This window comes from Ammospiza caudacuta, chromosome 10 (assembly GCF_027887145.1).
Source record: "Ammospiza caudacuta isolate bAmmCau1 chromosome 10, bAmmCau1.pri, whole genome shotgun sequence".
NCBI classification, from domain to species: domain Eukaryota; kingdom Metazoa; phylum Chordata; class Aves; order Passeriformes; family Passerellidae; genus Ammospiza; species Ammospiza caudacuta.
In genome coordinates this window covers 1,748,026-1,771,997 of record NC_080602.1, presented here as the reverse complement: position 1 = coordinate 1,771,997, position 23,972 = coordinate 1,748,026, and the positions used below count along the sequence as shown (strand labels likewise).

The 23,972-nt window shown below is 48.0% G+C and overlaps 1 protein-coding gene across 1 annotated transcript; it reads right to left on the bottom strand.

Annotated features, from left to right (window-relative positions):
• Nucleotides 1-1,667: 1,667 nt before the first annotated feature.
• On the bottom strand, nt 1,668-23,839 carry LOC131562082 (uncharacterized). Its single transcript, XM_058811659.1, is given in 3 exon segments — nt 1,668-4,508; nt 4,511-4,947; nt 23,836-23,839. Coding segments are annotated over 3 exon segments (3,282 nt in total).
• Between the last annotated feature and the right edge of the window lie 133 nt (nt 23,840-23,972).

The window sequence follows — 23,972 nt, the reverse complement described above, 5'->3', positions numbered from 1 at the left end:
TCTTCGGCTTCTACCACAGCATTTTCGCAAACATAGCCTAATTGTCCTCTAGGGATGCATGCTTCTGTGCTAACCGATTGCCACTTATTTTTGGTGTAATCATAACTGGCCCAGACGTTATGGTTTATTGGCCTGACAATGACATCTTGATGTATTGTCCCTAAAGTGAGGATGGGAAAGATACCTCTTTCCTCTGCCGCACTAATGGTGAGGACATAAGCTTCAACGTGTTCTTGTTGAGGTTCGTAAGTGAAGTTTACTAATTGCCACCAAGCTTGATGGTCCCTTTCAAATCGTGTAGTATGATTGTCCTTTAATATTGTTTCCCTTATTTCTTGAGGTAATATACCTGCCGTTCCTTCTCTCATTATTCCTGCCGCTACTGACTGTACCCATTGTTGCGTCTGAGAGCATTGGATAGCGAGTGCAATGTCTTTGCCAAGCTCCCCTGTGTAGTTAGCGAGCTTCACAAAATCCTCTGCAGTGTGGTTCGCTACCATGGTTAGTAATTTCACCACTAGCGATTGTGTTTCAGCTAATGTAAGCATGGATGTACTGAGAGGCACCTTAAGCTTTCCTAAGCTCGATGTGACGGTACTTAGATCGTTTACTAATACCTCTTGATCTATTGTGTTTACTATGCCAAATCCGGTGCCAATCCACCCACTTAGATCTCTTTTTGTTTTTCTGTGATGAGACCTTGTCGCTAGCCATGCATTCCATCCCTTAAGGCTTTGCTGTATAAATGGTCGGCAATCCTTTTGCAAATAAGTAATATCGGTGTGAATTTGCACCTTTTTTCAGGGAATAAGTGGGGTCTAACAATAATTTTAGTTCGTTAGATTTTCTTATCACCTGAGGCCCTATAAAGGTTAGGTTGTGTACTGCTTTACACTCCACTGGTAGGGTGGTTTCTTGAGGCAAGTCTAGATCTGGATACAATGGGATCATGTCTTCTGGTAATTGTATCCTATAATCGACAGCACGCCCGAGAGCACGCCCGAGGGAGCTAATATCCTGTCCCAGTGTTTTCAACTCCCTTTCACATGTGAACGTCATTGACTGATCCAATCTAAATGCCATCTCACACAGTGCTTTTCCTCCCTCAGGACCACTAGATATTACAATTTCTCCCGGAGAATGGAGAAGGGGGTGAGGGTCATAGGTTATGTTTTGAGGGCGTAGCTCCCCAAGTGAATCTTCTCTATAAATCACCCCCTTTATCGGTTGTTGTGATCCAGGTGGATCCTCCCTGAAGTCGCTCCACTGACATGAAATTGGGCCTTTTTGCTGGATCCAGACTGTGGGCCTGCCCATTTTCACTGGACTAAAGGTAATTAGGTTATGTTTAAAGGCTGGCATCAAGGGTTTAATTGTTAATACTAGCCGCCTTGTTTTCCCTTCCTCTGGGTCAAGTTCTCGACACCCAATTTGGACTTGGTCTCCCTTGTATGCTACCATGGAGGGCTGATCCCACACTTCACTTGCATATGGCTGATTGTTACGTAAGGCATAAACCTCGAAATAGGGCCCTCTCGTTCCCAACTCTGGGTGGATACACTGGTGCGCATGAGACCATGGGTCTATTGGGGAAGAGTCTTGGGGAAGCACTATACTTATCATTAGTCCAATGATCAGGGTTGTGAAGATCTGAGGTGGAGTCAGGATCATGATGTCTGCTCCTCTTTTTTATTCTCCGGAGCTTTCTTGACTCGTGAGTAATGGATCCACGTGGGTCGCTCCTTGATCCGAACCGCAGTGAAGGTAGTCAGCAGTACTTGGAAAGGTCCCTCCCATTTCTCTTGTAGGGGTTTTCCTAAAAGATTCTTAACATACACCCAATCACCGGGATTAAACGGATGCAATTTGCAGTCGGGTTGTTTAGGTTGGTGCCCTATCACCACAGTAGCATTCTTATCAAACTGTTTCCCCACCGTAATTACATAATCATAAATATACTGATTACCGATTTGGTCTATAGCGTCCCCATTTACAACTTGCATAGCATAAGGTCTACCATACAAAATTTCAAATGGGCTTAACTTTTCTTTTGATCTTGGTTTGACTCTCAGCCTAAGCAGAGCAATAGGCAAAGCCTGATACCACTGCAAATTAGTCTCCTGGCATATTTTGGCAATTTGCTGTTTGATGAGATGATTCATCTTTTCCACTTGCCCACTGGCCTGTGGACGATAAGGTGTGTGTAGTTGCCATTTGATTTGTAATGCTTTGCTTATTGCTCTCACCACTTTTGCACAGAAGTGTGTACCTCTATCCGAAGAAATGCTCTTTGGTACCCCAAACCGTGGAATAATTTCATTCAACAGTACTTTAGTCACTTCTCTTTCCTTATTTGTCCTACAAGGGAATGCTTCAGGCCACCCAGAAAATGTATCAGTTAGTACCAACAAATACCGAAACCCCCCTTTTCTTGGGAGTTCAGAAAAATCAATTTGCCATACTTCACCTGGGAATTTACCTCGATTTATGGCTCCTTGATGTACTTTGGTTCCTGTGTTCGGGTTACTTTTCAGACACCGCTCGCACTGGGATGTGACGTGCTTTACAGTAGTAAATAATTTCGGTCCTGCTATCCTGGCTCGCAAATGTTGATAAAGCGGATCTAGACCCCAATGGGCCTTTTCATGCTCCGCCTTCACAATCTGCCACATTATGTTCCCTGGTATTATCAACTGTCCTGTTTCTAATTGTCCCCATCCACTGTCTAACAGTTTACCTTTATTCTTTTGAATCCATCTATGATCTGATTCTTGGTATTCTGGCTGGATATTGGTATCCAGCTCTCCTGGTATTAGGGCCACTATTTCCACTTCTCTTTTCCTTGTGGCAGCCAATTTAGCTTCTGTATCTGCCTTCCTGTTCCCTATTTCTGGAATAGTGTTACCTTTCAGATGTCCTTTACAATGCATTATGGCCACTTGTGCTGGGAGTTGGACCGCCTCTAGCAATCGCAGAATCTCTTCTGCATGTTTGACTGTTTTTCCTTGTGTAGTCAATAGTCCTCTTTCTTTCCAGATGGCCCCATGAGCATGTACAACAGAGAAGGCATATTTAGAGTCTGTCCATATATTAATTTGTATGTTTTCTGCCAATTCCAGGGCTCGGGTCAGAGCTATCAGCTCTGCCTTTTGGGCTGAGGTCCCTGCAGGCAAGGGGTTTGACTCAATTACCCTTTCTGTAGTGGTGACTGCATAGCCAGCCATTCTTACTCCTTGCTTCACGAAGCTGCTGCCATCTGAGAACCAGTTGTCCGCACCTTCGAGCGGCTCTTCTTTGAGATCTGGGCGACTGGAATAGACGGCTTCAATTGTTTCCAGGCAGTCGTGTTCGATGGGTTCTGCTGGGGCTCTCCCTTCTAGAAATGAAGCTGGGTTCACAATGTTAGTTACCTGAATGGTTACGTCATCTGATTCAGCCAAGATGGCCTGGTATTTTAGGAATCTGGAAGGGGACAACCAATGGTTGCCTTTCTGTTCCAGCACAGCCGACACAGTGTGAGATACTAACACAGTCATCTTTTGGCCCAGTGTGAGCTTTCTGGCCTCTTCTATGTTAATTATCACTGCGGCCACTGCCCTCAGACAGCCTGGCCATCCTTTACTTACTTCATCCAATCGCTTGGAGAAGTAGGCCACAGCTCTCTTGTGTGTTCCCAACTGCTGTGCCAGGACTCCTAGGGCCATCCCTTGTCGTTCATGGGAGAACAGCCAGAATGGTTTTGATACATCTGGGAGACCTAAAGCCGGTGCTCTCATTAGCTCCAGCTTCAACTTCTTGAAGGCCCCTTCTGCCTCGGGAGTCCAAACTAGAACATCCTTAGTTTCTTTCAACAAATCGTACAGTGGTTTAGCGAGTATCCCGTACTGGTAGATCCATAGCCGACACCAACCTGTCATCCCCAGAAAGGCGCGCAGATCTCTCACTGTCTCTGGTTTAGGCATTTGACAGATGGCCTCTTTCCTAGCTGCTCCCAGGGATCGCTGTCCTCTGGAGACTTCGTATCCCAGGTACACCACTTCTTTTTGCACCAGCTGTGCTTTCTGTTGAGAGACTCGGTATCCACTTAAACCCAGGAAATTTAACAAGGAAATAGTCCATTCAATGCATTCTTCCTCTGTCACTGTTGCTATTAAGAGGTCATCTACGTATTGCAGAAGGGTGCCATCTCCCAGCGGCCTTTCCCACTGTTCTAATTCTTTGGCTAACTGATTCCCAAAAATCGTAGGGGAGTTCGCCCATCCTTGGGGCAATACCGTCCAGGTAAGTTGGGTCTTTCTTCCTTTATCTACAGATTCCCATTCAAAGGCAAAAATCTTTTGACTCTCGGGAGCTAAGGGAAGGCAGAAGAATGCATCTTTCAAGTCTAATACAGTGAACCAGGCCAAATTATCCTTGAGTCTAGTTAAAAGCGTGTATGGATTAGCAACCAAAGGATGTAATATCTTGGTTATTTCGTTTACTGCTCTCAAGTCCTGAACTAGTCTATAAGCTCCATTAGGTTTTTTTTTTTTACTGGCAAGATTGGTGTATTAAAATCCGATTCACATTCTACCAATAACCCCAGTTCCAGAAACCTTTTGATTATGGGCTCAATCCCCTTCCTGTCTTCTATTCTCAAAGGGTATTGTTTTCTTACCACCGGTCTTGCCCCGTCTTTAAGTTCAACAACAATCGGTGCTGCTTGTTTTGATTTTCCAGGTATATCAGTAGCCCATACTAATGGGTATGCCTCGCTCAGGACTCGCTCAAAATTGTGATTCTCAGGTTTAGGTTTCACACAACTGATTGTTAGGCTTAGGGCTGTAATCAGTTGTTCTTCTTTTACTTGAAATTCAAATCTGTCCTTTTTGAACTTTATTATGGCTCCCAAGTTCTCTAGTAAGTCTCTCCCTAGTAGAGGTTTTGGCGAATTTGGCAAATACAAATCTGTATTTGATAGGTTTCAAAAAGTAAGCTTTTTCTGGTTGGCCTGTTGCTCCCACAACTTGTACAAATTCATCACTTTTAGGTACCAATTCTTGATTTAAAACCGAAAAAGTTGCTCCCGCATTAACCAAAAGTACTGTTTGAACTGTGCTTTAACCCACTGAGTTAATTGATCTACTATAATTAACAGATATTTCCACCGACCTACTTTAAGCAAGTCTACAGAATTAACCTGGATCTTTTGAAATAGCCGCTAGGCTGTTTTGCATCCTCCAGAGGGAGGGCTTTTAAACACCTTCTTATTTACCTTTTAACAGGTGAGACACCCCTGGGTAATTTGCCTTTTAATTTCAAATATCCCCATACACCAAAAAAATTTTAAAAGGTGATCACAAAAGGCTCTTGTTATCCCAGTATGTCCGTCTATACAAGTTATCTAAGATCTAATGTGCCACTGGTTTTGGCATCATAATTCTATCATCAAGAAAAACTCACTTTTCCTCCTTAAATGTTGCTCCTAATTTCCTTATAGCTACCAATTTTACTAGCAGGAGGGAAAGAGTCTCCTGCTGGATTTCTATTTTTATTTTTGTAAGGTCATGATTTTAGTATCTCCTTTTCTTGAGGTCGCTCTTCTGCTTTTTTTTTTTTTATCAGCCAAATTATTTTTCTGACTCTATTATCCTTAAGTCCCCTTTCCTTCCAAACTTCTTTAAAAGTATGTACTACACTAAAAGCATATTTGGAGTCTGTATAAATAGTCCCTTCTTGCCTTTTTAAAATCCACAGGCTTGCCCCGACCAGGAGGGACTAAAGGGACCAGACTCCTTCACTCTAAACCTTTTTCTACCTCACCTGGATGCCAACCCATGTCATTAATTTCTAGATTGTCTTCTTCAGGTAAAGAATGAATTTCAAGTTTTCCTTCACAGGGTTTTATCTGTAAATTTAGGGCTATTATTAGATCTCTGCCTAACATATCTTCCTCGGCCTCTGGTATCAACAATAAATCATTTACTCCAAATTTGTCATTCGTTTCAACTTTTACTCCTTTTATTACAGGAACAGGGAAAGCTTCTCCTGTAACTCCGATTACTGAGATTTGTTCACAACTGATCTCACATCCCTGGGGTAATTTCATCACTGTTGACCGAGAAACTCCTGTATTTACTAAAAATACAAATTCTTCACTCTGAGGACCTACTCTTAGTTTTATTATCAAGGGCTCTTCTAGGTGTAATTCGATCCTCTTCGTTAAACAAAACTCTTGCCCTTTCTGATTCTCCTGAGAAGTTTTCTCATCTTGCTGTTTCTTCTGTTTCTTTCTGCAATTTTTTTTGCAGGTGCCCCTTTTTATGACAATAAAAACAGGTAGGTCCCGCACCCTTCAAAGTGGGGCAAGAATTTTTAAAGTGTTTTTTTTTTTTTTTTTTTTTTTTTTTTTTTTTGCTGCGGGAAAAATGCACAGGTCTTGTGTTCCTAAGAATAGATCCTGGCATCCACTGTTTGTCTTTCCCTGCAAATTTTCTGTATTCAAAACTGTCTGCAATTCTTGAACTGCTGCCACCAAAATTCTGGCACCTGCTTTCTGCTTTTTCTCATTTCTACTACATGCATCACAGCAACGTTCTTTAGGCTTCGAACCTTTCTTATCCTTTTCCAGGGCGAGTACCAGGGGGTCCTGAGGTGCTACGTTTACCCCGCACTCTCTTTGCCACTCCTGTTTATTTCTTAGGGTAAAGAACATGTCAGCATACATCACTTCGTACTCTGTTGACCTCCCATAGTTATTCCCTGTGTTGGTTTAACACTTCACACACAATTTTCAGTCGCTTTGTCCTGGCTTCTCGCGTCGCAGCGATGCTGCGTCTCATTCACTCTCAGCCATACCCACACACCTTTATAAAATAGTTCCTACCTTATGGTCTATATCAGAACAGACTGTTTTACCAGGTTTGGTCACAAGAGGTCGCTTACAGACCATGAGACACCGGTTTGCCAGATTCATACAATCGCAGCCGTAGACAATATAACAATTGCAGGGGGTCACAATTTTCTTCCGGATATCTATCAACTTATTCTCTTCTAAAAATTATAGAGAGAGCAGCAAGATGTTTTCTGTAAAATTTTGCAACAAACACATAGAACAGACACAAAAGATCACCGGCTGACAGACCTCTTCAGATAGCAGTTTCAGTTCTTAACCCTTAATTCACAGTATTACAACATCAAACACAATGTTAAAACAGTTTCCCATACAGACCAAAAATACCAAGATGAACAAATACTTCTTTCAGCAGGACTTTATCCTTTTCTCTACAAAACAATGCCGGGAATCTAACCCTGGCCAATCAATGCTAGCAACCCAATGCTAGCAGCCCAATGCTAGCAACCCAATGCTAGCAACCCAATGCTAGCAGCCCAATGCTAGCAACCCAATGCTAGCAACCCAATGCTAGCAGCCCAATGCTAGCAACCCAATGCTGGGGTTTTAACCCAGCTGGGATTCGTTACCGGGGCGTCCCCCAGCTTTCCCTTCGGGCGGTCACGTCTGACCCCCGTTTCCCTACCAATAAAACCAATAAACAATTAAAATACCTCTTAATTGAAGCAGGAGATGCAGGGAACCCTCCGTCCACCAAGGCGCCGGTCCAGGGGGGTCTCTTCTGACAAAAAAATTCGTCAGGGGCGCCCAGAGAATCCCGACCCCGGACCCGGCCCGGGAGGACCTCAAGGCCCGGATCTCCTGTCTGGTCCCATCTGGGTCGCCAGAAAATGATGCCGAATTTTGCCCCAAAAGGCGAGAATAACTGCTTAAGAGACTCAGCCTAAGTCAGATAAGCAGGAGGTATTTTATTACGACGCGTCGGAGAAATCACGAAGTGGATTTCTGAGTTCACATAGCAAAAGCAAGCCTTATATACAATTTTGGGTATAGGATTACATCAGATCAGATACATAATCATGCATATTCATATGGGGCGTGGTGTAGGCGGAGCGTAGGTGGAGACATCTCTTTTGGGGAATTTTCGGGTGGTCGTTCCTGTTGCCTTCATCATAGACGGGGTCTTTCCGATGACTCTTCCTCTTTAAACTTTTGAACCTCTTCCCTAATTTGGTCAATTCCCGGTGTACTTGGCTTGGTCTCTATGGCTTGGCAAAGTTCTTAGGGTCAGTTTGACATTGTTGGCTCTGAACATGCTTAGCCCATCAGTTCCCCCTATCCCTATCTCCTTCCTGTCATTGTGTTTCATGCTTTAGCTGATTAATTGCTCTATGTGTTTCCTAATACTATGCCTTCTTCAAATGCCTCACATTCTATGTTTTAACTCATTATTTCTTGGAGGCTATCTGCTTTGGGGCTTCAGTATCAGACTGTCTGTGAGGGCGATGAGTTTCAGTATAGTATAGCATAGCATAGCATAGTATAGTATAGTATAGTATGGTATAGTATAGTATAGTATAGTATAGTATAGTGTAATAAAGTGATGGATCAGCCTTCTGGAATGATGGAGTCAATGCTAATTATTTCCACTATGGGGATGCCATGCTACGATAATTATCACCACCAGGTCCTCATTTGGTTTTATTTCCCAGGGTGAAATCTCCCTCTGATGGACACCTCCTACCCCGTGCAAAAGCCCAGGTCACGTCACCTCCAGCTGTGGAAGAAACGGAGCTGCTCCAGAAGCTTCACCATCTCCTGGAAGCCAAGAGGTTTCAGGCACGGATGGAAGGAGTGGAACTCCTCCTAGACCTGTGCAAAAACAGCCCCCAGCTCATCTCCACTAACATTGCCCAAGTATGTGGGGTATCTTCGCTGCTCCTTTCCTTTAGCTCCTTTCCTAAACCTGTAGCAGCAAAGTTAATTCAGTGTGTCTTGGCACTCTGTCCTGGCTTTTTGGGACACGCTGGTCCCTCTCACCCAGACAAATGTAATTCAGGTCCAGGCTTCAGGACAAGTTATTTCAGTCCAGCTGTATTTGTCTGGCAGGTGCCTATTGATGCTGTTCATCAGATGATGGCAGAATTTTCTGCTGGTGTAACTGCTGCTCTCTCCTACTCCCAGCTGGGTGAAGTGAAGGGAATCCATGAAAGCATGGCAATTGTTCTCTAGACCAAAAATGGGTTTGCATAGGGAAGAGAAGAATCAGGCTGGGTTGATTTAAACCCAGCTGTTTTTTTTCAAAGAATACTTCTATATACTCCATCTTGTCTTACACAGGCACAGCTCGTGCTACTCATTTCCATCCTTGTTCCTATTCCTCTTGGTAAAGACAGTGCTCACCCTTCTTGGGGTCTTTTTTTCTCTTTGGAAAAGGAGGAAAACAGCTAAGGACTCATCTCTGCCTTCTCCTCCCAGTAGCTGCTTTTTCCCTTTTTCCAGGAAAAGCTGCCTGATAATGTGGCTATCAAGGGACTGAACCTACTGTAATGAGAGCTGTACAGCACATTACATTTCAGAAGTCCACCTGTTACCTAGAGAAATGGTCTGGTGTCGCAGACATTTTTTCATAGAAATCCTTTCTTTGGGATTTGTTCATCTTCTGGGAAGCTGAGGCCCCAGAAGAAGAATGTAAACAATTGTTATTGGCTGGTGTGGAATGTAACAGGTGCAGCGGTGATTTGGCTTCTGTGTTTGGATTTGCTGACCACTTACAGGAGAGTTTGTCCTTCCTTTCTGCTGGACACAGAACTTTGTTATTCATTCTTTTCTATGCTATTCTTAGCTTAGCAGCCTCTGCAACGTCTCTCTTTATTCTTTTTAGTATAGGTATAATGTATTATATATTATATATCAATAAATCCAGCCTTCTGATCATCAAACAAGATTCTCGTCCACTTCTCTCACCCCTGAAGACCTTCATCAGGTCGCTGTAATAGTCTGGATCCTGGAAGAGATGATCAGAGCCCTGCTCTTCTCCTGGCACTGCCTCTGAGACAAACAAAAGAAAACTTAGATCTCCTCCAGCCATAGTTTTGGCAAAATCATAACTGCCCTCAGTACTTCAGGCAACTGTATAGAAAACCAGGAATTGTAAACATCTGCTTCCATTCAAAGCAAAGGCACTCTTTAGCATTAATAAATGGAATGGATTTAATGATTTATAGATGGAGAAAAATACCATAGGAACTATTCAGTCCCCAGCCAAACCTCTTAGAAACAGAAGAAAATCTTTCAACCAGCATGAGGTTGCACCACCATTCCAGTGAGCGGCCCACGGGAAAACAGTGAAATTGTGAAAGGGAGTGCTGACCTGACAGAAAGGATCACTTTCATCTTTGACATTGCTGACTGCTACATCCACTCTTCAAACAAGGACATTTGAATCCAGCCTTCACGTTGCTTGTTCTCTTCACAGATTTTTGAATATTTTGTCCTGAGAATATCTGACAGCCACAAGAAAGTGAAGCAGAGGGCACTGGACGTGCTGGCTGAAATCACAGGGGCCCTGAAAGATGCCCTGAACCCGGTGATCATTGGTTTGGTGGAGGGAATAACAAAGAACCTGAACTCAAAGGATCCCAGGGTTCGTGGGGCAGCTGTGAAAGCACTGGGAGAATCCATTGCTCATTTGGGTAAGGCTGAGCCCTGGCAGGGACTCTCCTCAGCTTCGTCTCTGTCTCTCCTGCACAAGAGAGCGCTGAGTGCCTCGACAGCTGCTCTTGTCTGAGGAACACTGCAGCTGACACCCACCAGAGGCTGTGCAGGTGCAGTCCTTATGCACCATCCCCAACAGGCTGGAATGGGATCAGCATTTCCCAACAGTCCCAGGAGCCCTTGGCTCTGTGCTGCTTGTCTGAAGAGCAAGTCCTGGGCTGCAGCTCTGCTACAGTTCAGAGGCAAAGGGAGTTTGGAGTTTGCTTGGGCCCCGTCTGACTTCCCAAATGAACAGCTTTGGTGTTGGCATGAAGGGACACTGACCCATCAGAGCTTCTGCAGGGCAGCCACCTGGGAGGCTCTACATTAGAGGCATTAGCTGCCTATTTTCCACTTTTCTTCTTTGTCTTCTATGTTCAAAGGGGAACTTGTGATTCCCCAAGTTCATTTCTTTATATCAAACAGGTATAAACCCAGCTGTCAAGGATGCCTTGTTCCACGTGTTGTTTTGCATGGGGCAAGATGGCCACAGCAATTAACTACATAGGCAAGGGCTGCTCTAAACTCCTTTGCCGCACAGATTTATGTCAGCTCTGAGAATGCTGCACTGGGGAAATATGCCTGAAAAAAGGAGTGTTGAAGAGGCAGGTCTTCAAGGGGAGCTTCCACTTTCTCCTCCCCAGCTGCTCTCTGAACTCAGGAACTGTCTTGACTCAGTGCCTTTCTGTGACCCAAGTATGGGGCTCTTCCTTTGTGCTCTGGGATGCAAACCCTTTTCACTGCTTCCATGTGACTGAACTCCTGAGGTCCCTGATGTGAAATGTTTTAACACAGCTCCAGCTACAGCAGACAACTTTGGATTTACAAATGTAAGAGGAGAGCTTTTCTTTTGGAATTTAAAACCCTGCCAAGTAGGCTTGAAGGAAAGAAGAAAAGGATTCAAAACACAGCAGAAATGTACTTTATTTTATAAAATGGGGTTGGCACTGCCCTTTCCCTCCCCACTGTTCTTTCTCCTATGACCTGAGAAAAGTGAGCAGGAACGTGTGTTTCCCTTGTAGATAAAGTGTCCCTGCTGAAAGAGTTCAGCTACCAATGGAATCACCTGAGTGGCCAAGCCCTGCTGGATGTCACCGAGCGTATCACAGGCTTGGCCTCCCCTTCTGAGCCCAGAGCTCTTCCCAGGGAGCATTTACAGGGAATGCCTGTGAGCAGACAGCAGAGCAGCTCCTCCAAACCAGGAGGTGCTGAGCGTGTCCCTGCTGCCCCATAGCCAAGGCAGGTGGGTTTGGCAGGTTTTCCCTGGCTGCTGCAGAGCTGGGCAGCACCTGAGATGGGGGCGGCGCTCGGCCTGGGGCTGAGCTCTCACTGGGGCATCTCAGAACCACCTCCAGCAAAGGGAGGGCTAAAAATGCCCCAGCTGGCTCCTCTCTGGGGAGCTCAGGGACATCTGTGATCTTTGAGGGGAAATGGTGGCCAATGCTGTTTCAGGGCATCAGTTTGTTTTGTCCTCACAGAATTCTTGTTTTTCTCTTGGAAAGTTTTGAGGCTGAACCGTGCAGGGCCTGGGGGTCACAGCTTAGGCCAGAACTCAACAGAGGTACCAGAGGCACGGGTTTAGTGCAAGGCAGCCTCTGGGGCACAGGGACAGAAGCAGAGTGCTGAGGCTCCTGCCTGTGCTGTCAGAGGGGCCTTGGACTGAGCCTTTCAGGGTGTGCAAACAGTGTCTGCCTGGGTCAGCGCTGCCCAAAATGCTACAAATGCAGCTGATAATTGATTCCTCAGAGGAGCTTGCTGTGTCAGCCAGAGCCAAGGAATGGAAAAAGGATAATCTCAATATATAGCAGAGAAGATGATTGATAGCCTTGCTTTAACTGGGGCTAAATCCACTGCTAATTATGCCAACATCTTTGAATGCAAGGTTTAATACACTTTGTGTCTTCATTAGGAATCTCAAAAAGGCATGTTCAGTGATTGGGAATGTCAAAGGCCTTTTAAAGTGCATTTGAATAAAGTAGATCTCCAGCAATAGGGAATTTAGTTTAGCAGTTCTTTTGATCTCTTTTTCAAATAAAGGAATTAACAATAAATTAGGACTACTTTAGAAAAAGCAGATGTTCCCTCTGAGATTTAGTAGGAACAGACAGCTGTTCCTCATGTTCAGTAGTCACCGATGTCTTTAATTACATTTAAACTCAAATGAATTCCCAGTTTAAAATGGGCACCATAACCCTTTCCTGCTTAGCAGAATTGGTTTTGCGTACTTGCAGGAGCTGTTTCAATTTTGATGACTGCTGACGGATTAACAGCATAGAGAAAATGAAGTCTCTTCCACCACAGAATATTAAATGGCTGCTAGATAACATTTTGTCTGATCAGAAAACAAGAATGGTCTCCAGAGCATTTCAGTTTTTTGTTCTCTCAGCCAAATCTGCCATGCAAGAAGCCTGTTGGTAGTAAATATTTGTCTGTGTTTGATATAGTTCAGTTCAGAAAATGGGCAGAGAGATTTCAGAGACAATATGAGAAAACACTCATGTTTTGGTTACATTTCAGTCCCCTGTGTAGCATTTTTCTTTCTCTGTGCCCCTATTTGAGTGGATATTATAAGAAAAATGCCATTAACATTGGGAGGGGAAGTGGCATTAAAATGTGAAAATGCCCAAATGCCAAGGCAATGGGGTCTGGGTAATTATCTAAGACACCCTGAGGTTTGAACCAGGTCTTTGCTGGAAGCCCCAAAAGCATTCTGCCAAAGACCCCAGCTGGCCACTGATGTTTCTCATCCAGCTGTCAGGCAGCAGCCATCTCTGGTGGGCTGGAGTTTTGAGGTGTGTTCTAACCCTGCCCTTTGCTGTGTGCCACTGAGCACAGGGAAGAGCCAGATTAGACATTTGACACTTGACATCAAAGTTACAAAAATGGAATAATTCCTTTTATTAGAAATCTCTCAATTTCCTCTTTATGGTGTATTTCCAAATATTCAGTGTGGGTTTAGACAACTTCTTAATGGAAATAAAAGGCAATTGGACATTTCATTCATTGCTCATGCAGAGATTGTGAAATAATTTAGTAAAGGTAGGAAGTCTGCCGCAGGGACAAGGCTCTGGTGAGAGCAGTTAGTGCTGAGGGGTGGGTGGTTCTGTTTCCAGGATGCTCAGCTGCTTTGCCCGTTTCTGGACCAAGGGGCTCTGGGTGCTGTTTTGCTGCTCTTGGCCAGAGAGGCTGGCAAGAAGCAGAAGCAGAGGCAGATCCTTGTTGCAGGGAGGCTGGTGGGTAAGGAGCTGTGTCTCTGTCCCGGCAGTGCTTGTGCAGGGGGTTCATGCCAGGAGCCCTGGAGTCGCCCAGCGCGACGCCCTGCCCGTGCTCTGGTCCTGCCTGGAGAACAAGGCGCTGCCTGTGCGGAGCGCCAGCGTCCGCACCGTGGCCACCAAGCTGGCCTCTGCCCTCTGCAAGGTGATGGGCACCCAGCTGAAGGAATGTGCTGCCAGCAAGCCTCCACATGTGCGAGAAAACCTCTCCAGAATGCTGGGCTGGTGAAGGCGAGATGTTCTCCAGAAAGCTGAGGAAGCGCTGAGTTGGACACCTCTGGATTTGCCTTTTTAGCTGTGCCAAAAATGACAAAATCCTAAGGAAGGGTGTGCATCTGCCCCTGCTCTCTCCATTGCCCTTCCTAGTCATGGCATGGGGGGCCTGAAGCAACTCCAGATGGAGGATAAGGTGAAGGCAATCATGGCTCAGCCTCACGCAGAGGTGAGGGGGGAGCTGGGCCAATCTCTGCTGGCAGGAAGGGTCTTGTGGCAGCCCAGAGAGGCTGTGCACATTGCCAGGGAACAGCTGTGCCCTGCATGTGCCCCTGCAATGAGCTGTGCTGCTGCCAGTGCCCCTGGAGCTGTGGGGCTGCTGAGCTGTGGGGCAGGCAGAGGAGCAGGAGGGTGCATGTGCAGCTGAGCCATTCCTGGGGAGCACAGGGCTCTGGGCTCCCTGCTGTCCCAGGGCAGCCCAGAGGCCAGGCTGGGCCTGTGCCAGCTCTGGGCAAGTGGCTCAGGGTTTGCCCTGGCCTGCCTCAGTGTCTGCCAGCAGGAGCATGTTTCCCTGTGCAGCTGTTTGGACATTTCCAGGAAATGTGTCCCATGAAATATGGAGCTTCAGATGCTTCAGGTTTGCATTGTGGCCTCTGTTAAACTTTGTGTCTCCGCTTTGCAGATCTGGCTGGTTACAGTCTTACCGAGAAGTTTTCTCTGGACACTTCTGACGTTCCCTCACCCACAAAGTCCTCGCCTCCCGTCCAGAAGAGCTCCCTGTCCTCCAAAGTCAGGAAGAAGCTGCCGCCTGTATGAAGAGTGTTTGCAGATTAGGATTGATGCATTAGGCTTCATAGTTACAGCTGTACATATGTTCTGATCTTTAGATGTAGTTTTGAATTAATGTGGTTTGATTCTGTCTTTAAGTTTTGATGACGTATTTTTAATTCTATATATTTTATTTTGATGATGAAAAAAAGTAAATAAATAAACAAAATTGAAAAAAACAGAAGGAGAATGTGAGACCAGGGCCTGCTAGCCTAGAGATTATGGGAGTGCAGCTCACTCGATGTGCCAGTGTCTCACCACATCCTTTCCTCATTGGGCCTCTCCTCTTCCTCTTTGGCCATGTTTTCTTTGTGTTATTTGTGCTGCTCTTTGTTTCTTGCCATTACAGCAGAGTCACCTGTTGACCTGTGTGGGGGACAATGGATCCAAAAGATCCTGTCTAGTCAAAGGTTTTCTACCTAGGTGTGTTCTGTGCTCACCAAAGGCCTGAGCAAAGAAACCAAGGGAAGTGTGCCCAAATCCCAAAGCTTTTCTCCTTTGCAATCTCCCACTGATCTGGCTCACAGGTGTCTTCAATCACAATTCCATAGGTAAGAAGAGGTCATGTATTTCACTGGGAAATGATGCACTGCTTTGGCAAAGTCACCTGTATGTATATTTACCCGGAACAGCACTCCAGCTGTGTTGTTTGCACCTTGTTTGCAGAAGGATGAGTGCCCTGGGAGGCCAATAACAAGTGACAAGGGCTCCTCAAATCTGCACTGCAGCCTGGCTGCCATTCAGCCCAGAGCTAGGGGATCATTTGTTCCCATGGACCAGTGCTTGCCAGCGGAATGAATTCCTGCCCAGCTGGAAGAAGCAATTCTGGATTCAGCTCCAGCTGTTGGTGGGCTGCATGGTCATTGACAATGCTGCCCTTCCAGAAATTATTCTGAAGTTTCCTTTCATAGTAATATGAAGCTTTTAAACTTCACATTTCAATTTGCTTTGCCCTAAGGAAAAACACTACTGGGCCCAGTGCAAACTGTAACCTTTTGACAGGAAAGTCCTCATGGTTGCCAGCTTCTGATGTTACACAATGTCACCTGGCTGCCTGTGTTTGCTTAGCTCTGGGTCTAGTCCCGGCCTAGTAAAGCCCAGGCAGGGTGGAACGTTGCAGGGAAAACTGGTCCATGAGCTTATGGGGTTGCCATCAGCAGCAGAGTCAATGTGCCCTTTGGGGATTTCTCTGGAGATAAATTTAGGGACCTGCTCCATGCCACAATATTCTCTTAGATCTTTCTGAAATATCCTAGAAAAAGCTATGAAACTTCACATCTCCTTGCACACCCACTGTCTGAAGAGGGGCATTTTTGTCCCTCCTCAAAGTCATTGCTCTTGCACACCAGAAACATGAACATCCACCAACAGGAATGATGCATGGTCCTGCTGCTGCTGCTCCAGAGCACTGGGCAGTGCAGACCTGGGTGTTACCAATATGAGCACTTAATTAGCATTTCATGCTCCTTCAAGCTGTCCAGATCTCAGGGCTTTTTGTTTCAAGGCAGCCACTGCACCATCTCTAGGGAAGAACAGGAAATGGGAAACAGAGACTGCCAGCCTTGCAGGGGTGTGAGAGAAAACCTGAAGTGTCTGCATCAAAAGATGAATGGGAAGAGTCTAAGTGCCAAAGCAAACGCTTCGTTGGGATAGCAGGAGCAGTTCTTTACTGCATGCTTGCATGAAGATCATTTGGGACACTGAGAGGTGCTTTAAAAACTTTTATTCCATTTTCAGTCTCACGAGAAGGGTAAGACAATACACATAATTCACGCCATCACAATCAGAAGCCAACTATTTCCTAATTACAATATTCTTGGTCTATCAGCCTTTTGCCTTGCCATGTTGTGAATGCCTTAAAACCAATTATTTAAAACTACCCCTTGTGGGTCCTACTACAATGCATCTTTCATAGCTCTATTTTTCCAAAGTCTTATTTGCAAGGCCATCTTTTGAAACATTTTTCTAGCTCCATTTCTCTCTCAACAATATCTGTCCTATTCCATGGCATTTTAAAGTTACCATTTCTTGTCCCAAGATTTATATAGAAATTCATACTGTGTGGGCCTTCTATTAGGCTCTAAAACCTTTCTACAAATCCATTTCCACATCAGTGCACTTGGCTCCTTCTCTCCTCATTGTGCCTGGCAAGCACAGGAGCCCAGAGCTCCTGCAGAACCCATCCCAGCACTCAGTGGGAGCAAACTTGTGTCCAGTCCTCACCCGGAGCTGCGGTGCCCAGCATTCCACCACTCTGGAATGAGGAACCGTTCCTGCTCTTTCAGAAGGAGCTAAGGAGCTTTGGCCTTCAGATCAATTGTCTGCAGGCTCCTGCAGTGCCTGGTGCTGTTCCCTTGCCAGAGGCACCCCAGGCCAGGGGGGCACATCTGGGCTGCTGTGTCTGGCTCTGGGGCTCCCTGTTCTGGGCAGTGAGGAGGGGCTGCAGAGGCTCTGCAGGACTGACAGGATGGGCTTTGGGGCTGGCAGGAGAAGCTGAGGGACCTGGGCTGCTGGAGCTGCTGAAGAGGAGGCCCAGGGCTCATCGTGCAACTGCTCCAAGGGTGGTTTCAGAGAATCTCAGAATCAGCAAGGGTGGAACAGGCCATGGAGATCATCAAGTCCACCCTGTGCCCTGACACTGCCTTGTCTCCCCTGAGCCTCCTCTCCTCCAGGATAAACAACCCCAGCAGCTCCCTCAGCTGCTCCTCACAGGACTTGTGCTCCAGACCCCTCCCCAGCCTTGTTGCCCTTCTCTGGACACGCTCCAGCCCCTCCATGTCCTTCCAAAATTGGGGGGCCCAGAACTGCAAACAGCACTCGAGGTGCTGCCCAAGCAGTGCTGAGCACAGGGGAAGAATCCCTGCCCTGCTCCTGCTGGCCACACCATTCCTGAGCCAGGCCAGGAGCCATTGGCCTCCTTGGCCACCTGGGCACACTGCTGGCTCATGTCCAGCCTGCTGTCCATCAGTGCCCCCAGGTCCCTTTCTGTCTGGCTGCTGTCCAGCCCCTCTGGCACCTTGTGGAGGGAGGGAGGCAGGGAGGGAACGGGTCCAGATCCAATCCTTCCTGAAATGTGGTGTTTGCTGGCACTGCCAGTTTCCACATCTTGTTATTTCCATATTCTGGCACAGCTCAAGTGCAGCAACTTGCTGGCAAAGAAAGTCAAAACCAAGCAAAGATCTGGTACCTACAGCAACCCGATCTCGGGTTTGCTGACACCACCAGTACCCAGATCAGGAATGTTTCAGATGCCTGCACAGCACAATTCCAGCAATTTGCTGGCACAGAAAATTACCATCAGGAAATTTCTCAGTGCCAGCTCATCCCTCACCCAGATCTGGTGTGCGCTGGCGCTGTCAGTGCCCACATCTGGAAATTTCTCTCTTCTAGCACCACCCATGTCCAGCAATTTGCTGGCAAAGAAAGCTAAAACCTGGCAATTTCCCCTTGCCAGCACTGCCCAATCGGGAGTTTGCTGGCCGCAGGACCCCAGGAAAGAAGGAAGGAAAGAAGGAAAGAAAAGAGGAAGGCATCCAGATCCAGTCCTTCCTGGAGCCTGAAATGGGCTGTTTGCTGGCACTGCCAGTGCCCAGATCTGGAAATTTCCCTATTCTGGCACAGCCCAAGTGCAGCAATTTGCTGGCACAGAAATCCAAAACCTGTGGCAGCTTCCTCTTACTGGCTCTGGCACCACCCCCACATCTTGTGTGTCATGTAACCAGAACCCAGATTTGGAAATTTCCCGGTGCCAGCAGAGCCCAAATCTGGCAGATTTCTGTCGCTGGCAATGACGCCACCCACATCTGGTGTTGGCTGGCAGCGCCAGCGCCCAGATCTGAAAACTTCCTGGTGCTGGCACAGCCCAAGTGCAGCGATTTGCTGGCACAGAAAGCCAAAGTTTGGAAATTTGCAGGTTCTGGCACCAGCACCATCCAGCTCTGGTGTTTGCTGGGACCGCCAGTGCCCAGATTTGGAAATTTCCCGGAGCCTTCACAGCCCAGGTCTAGCAATTTGGTTTTAGCTAGCTTAGGAAGAGAAGTTCCTCTTTCTGTGGAGGAACTGTGACTTTCCTTTTTCTTGGAACTGTTTACACCTGCTCTGGACTGAAAACCCAGACAAACACCGGCAGCAGCAGCTCACACCTGTGGCCCCCCGAGCTCGGGGACGCTGCATTCCAGCACCAGAGGGACTTAGAAGAGACCGAGGGAGCCAACTACAACCCACAAAAAGGACTTCCTGAATTTGCCATCTCTTCAGCACTGTCCGAGGCTTTATTTAATATTATTCATTTTTCATGCTTGTGAATACTTCACTTGTGAAATAAACTGGGGTTTTTTTTCACTTTTCTCAAGGGAAGTCTTTTCCTGAACTAGTAGGGGGAGGGGCTGCTTGAATTCGCTTTCTAGGCGGACCCCTTTTGGAGGTTTCCTCCCAAAATTAGCCCTAAGCAAGCACAAACAGTCACCATGAAAACTTCACCAGTGGCATCATTTCCTGGTGGCAAATCTTGCGACAGAAGCTTGACCTTGTTCTCCATGAGAGATTCTTGGGAAGAGCAGACAGGAGAAGATTCCTGGAAAACAGAAACAGCTTTCCAGAAGTGAAATGAAAACGAAAGAAACAATCCAAGATGTTTTCCTCTATTTATTTCTGCGCTCCCCTTTTCCATGTTGGGGCAGGCGCAGGGGCCGTCCCGGGGGCGCGTGGGGCTCGGACGTGGGGCTTGTGGGGCCGGCGGGGAACGGGCGCAGGCACCGACGGCCGAAATATCGGGAACTTGGGGGTAAAGATTGGGAAAAGCAACTCGGGACCCCCACAATGGCCCAATTCCCCCCCAAGATTCACCTGCCGGCCCCCAAATCCCCCACATTCACCCCAAAATCCCTCCCATCTCCCCAAATCCCATCCAGGACGCCCACGACCCCTCACGGACCCCCCCAAAACCTCACCCGGGAGCCCCAAACCCCCCCCCCAGTTCCCCCCAAAAAGCCTCAACTACCCCCAAAATCGCCTCAGGACCCCTCCAGCCTCGGCTACCATCCCCAAATCCCCCCCAATTCCCCCCAAATCCCCCCCCGGACGCCTCCACCCTGGCCCGGCTGCTCCCGCTGCTGCGCCCCCCCTCCCCCGCCGCCTCTGCCGCGCTTGGCTCGGCGCCGCTTATGAGAGCCCAGAACCCACCCAAATCCCCCCCAGAACCGGCCTCGGAGCCCCAAAATCCCCCCAATTGTCCCAGAGTCCCCGCAAATCCCCCCAAAATCCCCCCCGGACACCTCCGCCCCGCCCCGGCCGCTCCCGCCGCCGCTGCCCCCCCGCCCCCTTCCCGCCGCCGCCTATGCCGCGCTCGGTTCGGCCGCGCTCGATGGGAGTCCAGAAACGGCCCCGATTCACCCCAAAACCGGCCTGGCAGCCCCCCGATCCCCCCAGCAGCCCCAGAATCCCCCCGATTCCCCCCAAACCCCCCGCGGACACCCCCAACCTGAGCCGGGCCGATCCCGCCGCCACCATTGCCGCGCCCGCAAGCCCTGAGCATTTTGGCGGGAAACATCCGGGGCATTTCGGCGGGAAATTCCCGGAACTCCGGCCCGAAAAGTCGGGGCTTTTGGGCTTCAATCCCCCCCGTTCTGGGCATGCATTTGGGTGGGGATTTTGGGGGTGAAAACCTGGGAATGTTTGGCTTGAAAATCGCGACTCTGGGGGTTCCAGACCGGGACCTTTGGGCCCTGGAAGGCGAAACAAATTGGGGAAGATTTGGGGTTCAAAATCGGATTGTTTGGGGTTCAAGCCCGGCATTTCTGGGCTTCAAAACCCGAATCTTTCAGCGATGGATCTCCGGATTTTTGGGGTAAAATCCTGCATTTGTAGGGCCTGAGAAAGGGGGGGAAATGGGAATTTTGGGTCCTTGCAGGGAGAAAATCTGGAAGTGTTTAGGGCTCCAACCGGCATTTTTGGGGTTAAAAATTAGGAATTTCTTTCTGCCTGGCTTTCAGGCTTTCTGTTTTACCTTTTCTTTCCTTGCTGAGCTGCAACGGCCACAAGTTCAGCTCAGCATCCCTCCGGGACTGTCCAAATGCCTCCAAGTGCCCCGAAAACCCACTCGGGAGCCCCAAAATGCCCCCAGGTGATCCCAGCATTCATCTCGGAGCCCCCAAAATGCCCCCGTTTCCCCCAAAACCAGCTCAGCTGCCCCCAAATCCCCTGCGGACTCCTCCGACCGGGCCCGGCTCCTCTGTCGACGGGAGCCCCGAACCGGCCCCAGCTGACCCCAAACCCCACCCGGGAGGGAGCCCAAGGTGCCACCCGCACGCCCCAAATCCCAGCTGTGCACCCCAAACCCCACCGAGACCCCGCACGGTTGGATTGGGTTTTGTTCCATTTTACTGGATTTTCTCTCTCCCGCACCCGCCCGGGGCCAGCAAGGGAGAGCCCCAGGGCCGGCCCGGGCACGGGGACGGGTGAGGGCCGTGAACGGCCGGGCGGGATCGGGGCAAAGAACCGGGCACGGCCGGGCGGGATCGGGGAAAAGAACCAGGCACGGCCGGGCGGGATCGGGGTAAAGAACCGGGCACGGCCCGGCGGGATCGGGGCAAAGAACCGGGCACGGCTGGGCGGGATCGGGGTAAAGAACCGGGCACGGCCGGGCGGGATCGGGGTAAAGAACCGGGCACAGCCGGGCGGGATCGGGGAAAAGAACGGGGCACGGCCGGGCGGGATCGGGGTAAAGAACCGGGCACAGCCGGGCGGGATCGTGGAAAAGAACCGGGCACGGCCGGGCGGGATCGGGGAAAAGAACCGGGCACAGCCGGGCGGGATCGGGGAAAAGAACCGGGCACAGCCAGGCGGGATCGGGGTAAAGAACCGGGCACGGCTGGGCGGGATCGGGGCAAAGAACCGGGCACAGCCAGGCGGGATCGGGGAAAAGAACGGGGCACGGCCGGGCACGACTGGGGTAAAGAACTGGACACGGCCGGGCGGGATCGGGGAAAAGAACCGGGCACGGCCGGGTGGGATCGGGGAAAAGAACCGGGCATGGCCGGGTGGGATCGGGGTAAAGAACCGGGCACGGCCGGGCGGGATCGGGGTAAAGAAATGGACACGGCCGGGGATCCCCGGAAGGAATATCGGGGGGGAATCCGAGACACGGTGGGGAAACATTGGGGGAAAAATGGGGAAAATTAGGAAAACACGACCCCAGTTAGGGTTAGGGTTGGGGTTGTTGTTGGGGTTGGGGTTAGGGTTCTTTTTGAATTAATGTCTTGATGCCGAATTTTGCCCCAAAAGGCGAGAATAACTGCTTAAGAGACTCAGCCTAAGTCAGATAAGCAGGAGGTATTTTATTACGACGCGTCGGAGAAATCACGAAGTGGATTTCTGAGTTCACATAGCAAAAGCAAGCCTTATATACAATTTTGGGTATAGGATTACATCAGATCAGATACATAATCATGCATATTCATATGGGGCGTGGTGTAGGCGGAGCGTAGGTGGAGACATCTCTTTGGGGAATTTTCAGGTGGTCGTTCCTGTTGCCTTCATCATAGATGGGGTCTTTCCGATGAGTCTTCCTCTTTAAACTTTTGAACCTCTTCCCTAATTTGGTTAATTCCCGGTGTACTTGGCTTGGTCTCTATAGCTTGGCAGAGTTCTTAGGGTCAGTTTGACATTGTTGGCTCTGAACATGCTTAGCCCATCAGTTCCCCCTATTCCTATCTCCTTCCTGTCCTTGTGTTCCATGCTTTAGCTGATTAATTGCTCTATGTGTTTCCTAATATTATGCCTTCTTCAAATGCCTCACATTCTATGTTTTAACTCATTATTTCTTGGAGGCTATCTGCTTTGGGGCTTCATTCCCCCCTTTTCTTATAACTTACGAATTCTTTCGTCAAGTTCTGGTCTCACAGGACACCGATAGGCTTGTGCCATTGCCCAAATCATTTGGGTCCTCTTCATTATGCCCCTTAGTCTCCACCACAAGCAAATGTTTGTAAGAGTTAGTAATAACAAAGCTATAATTACTACTAGCATTGGGTGCACCAGGTAATGGAAGACCTGTGTAGCTGTTGGGGAGTATCCTGTAAAGATGTCCCACCAGTGATGCTGGCCTACTTGTTCTACTTCGGTCAGGACGTTCTTTATCCTTTCTGAATTGTGTTCTATCTGCCATACCATTCGTTTAGTTGTTTGATTCACCTTTTGCACCAATTTCTTTACTTCAGGGTGTGCTAGCATTGCTTTGAGAATTTTGACGTCCATCCCTATTTGTAATTTCGGTATCTCTTGATATAGGTTGAAATTTGCGTTAATTAGCTGTTGGGTAGTTATTGGGACAGTGTAATGAAAATCACAACCTATGATCTTGGTAAAGTTGCATACACAAAAGTTAGTATTGTTAGTCTCTTCTAGGCAATTATCTATAGTGACGTTGTCACAAGCTGTCCTTACGCAAGCACACCCATTTCCTATATAGTAAACTTGTGATTGTGTTCTATCATGCGGAAGCATTTCTAAGGTACATACACTATTTTCAGCATCTAAGCATAAATCTTCGGCTTCTACCACAGCATTTTCGCAAACATAGCCTAATTGTCCTCTAGGGATGCATGCTTCTGTGCTAACCGATTGCCACTTATTTTTGGTGTAATCATAACTGGCCCAGACGTTATGGTTTATTGGCCTGACAATGACATCTTGATGTATTGTCCCTAAAGTGAGGATGGGAAAGATACCTCTTTCCTCTGCCGCACTAATGGTGAGGACATAAGCTTCAACGTGTTCTTGTTGAGGTTCGTAAGTGAAGTTTACTAATTGCCACCAAGCTTGATGGTCCCTTTCAAATCGTGTAGTATGATTGTCCTTTAATATTGCTTCCCTTATTTCTTGAGGTAATATACCTGCCGTTCCTTCTCTCATTATTCCTGCCGCTACTGACTGTACCCATTGTTGCGTCTGAGAGCATTGGATAGCGAGTGCAATGTCTTTGCCAAGCTCCCCTGTGTAGTTAGCGAGCTTCACAAAATCCTCTGCAGTGTGGTTCGCTACCATGGTTAGTAATTTCACAACTAGCGATTGTG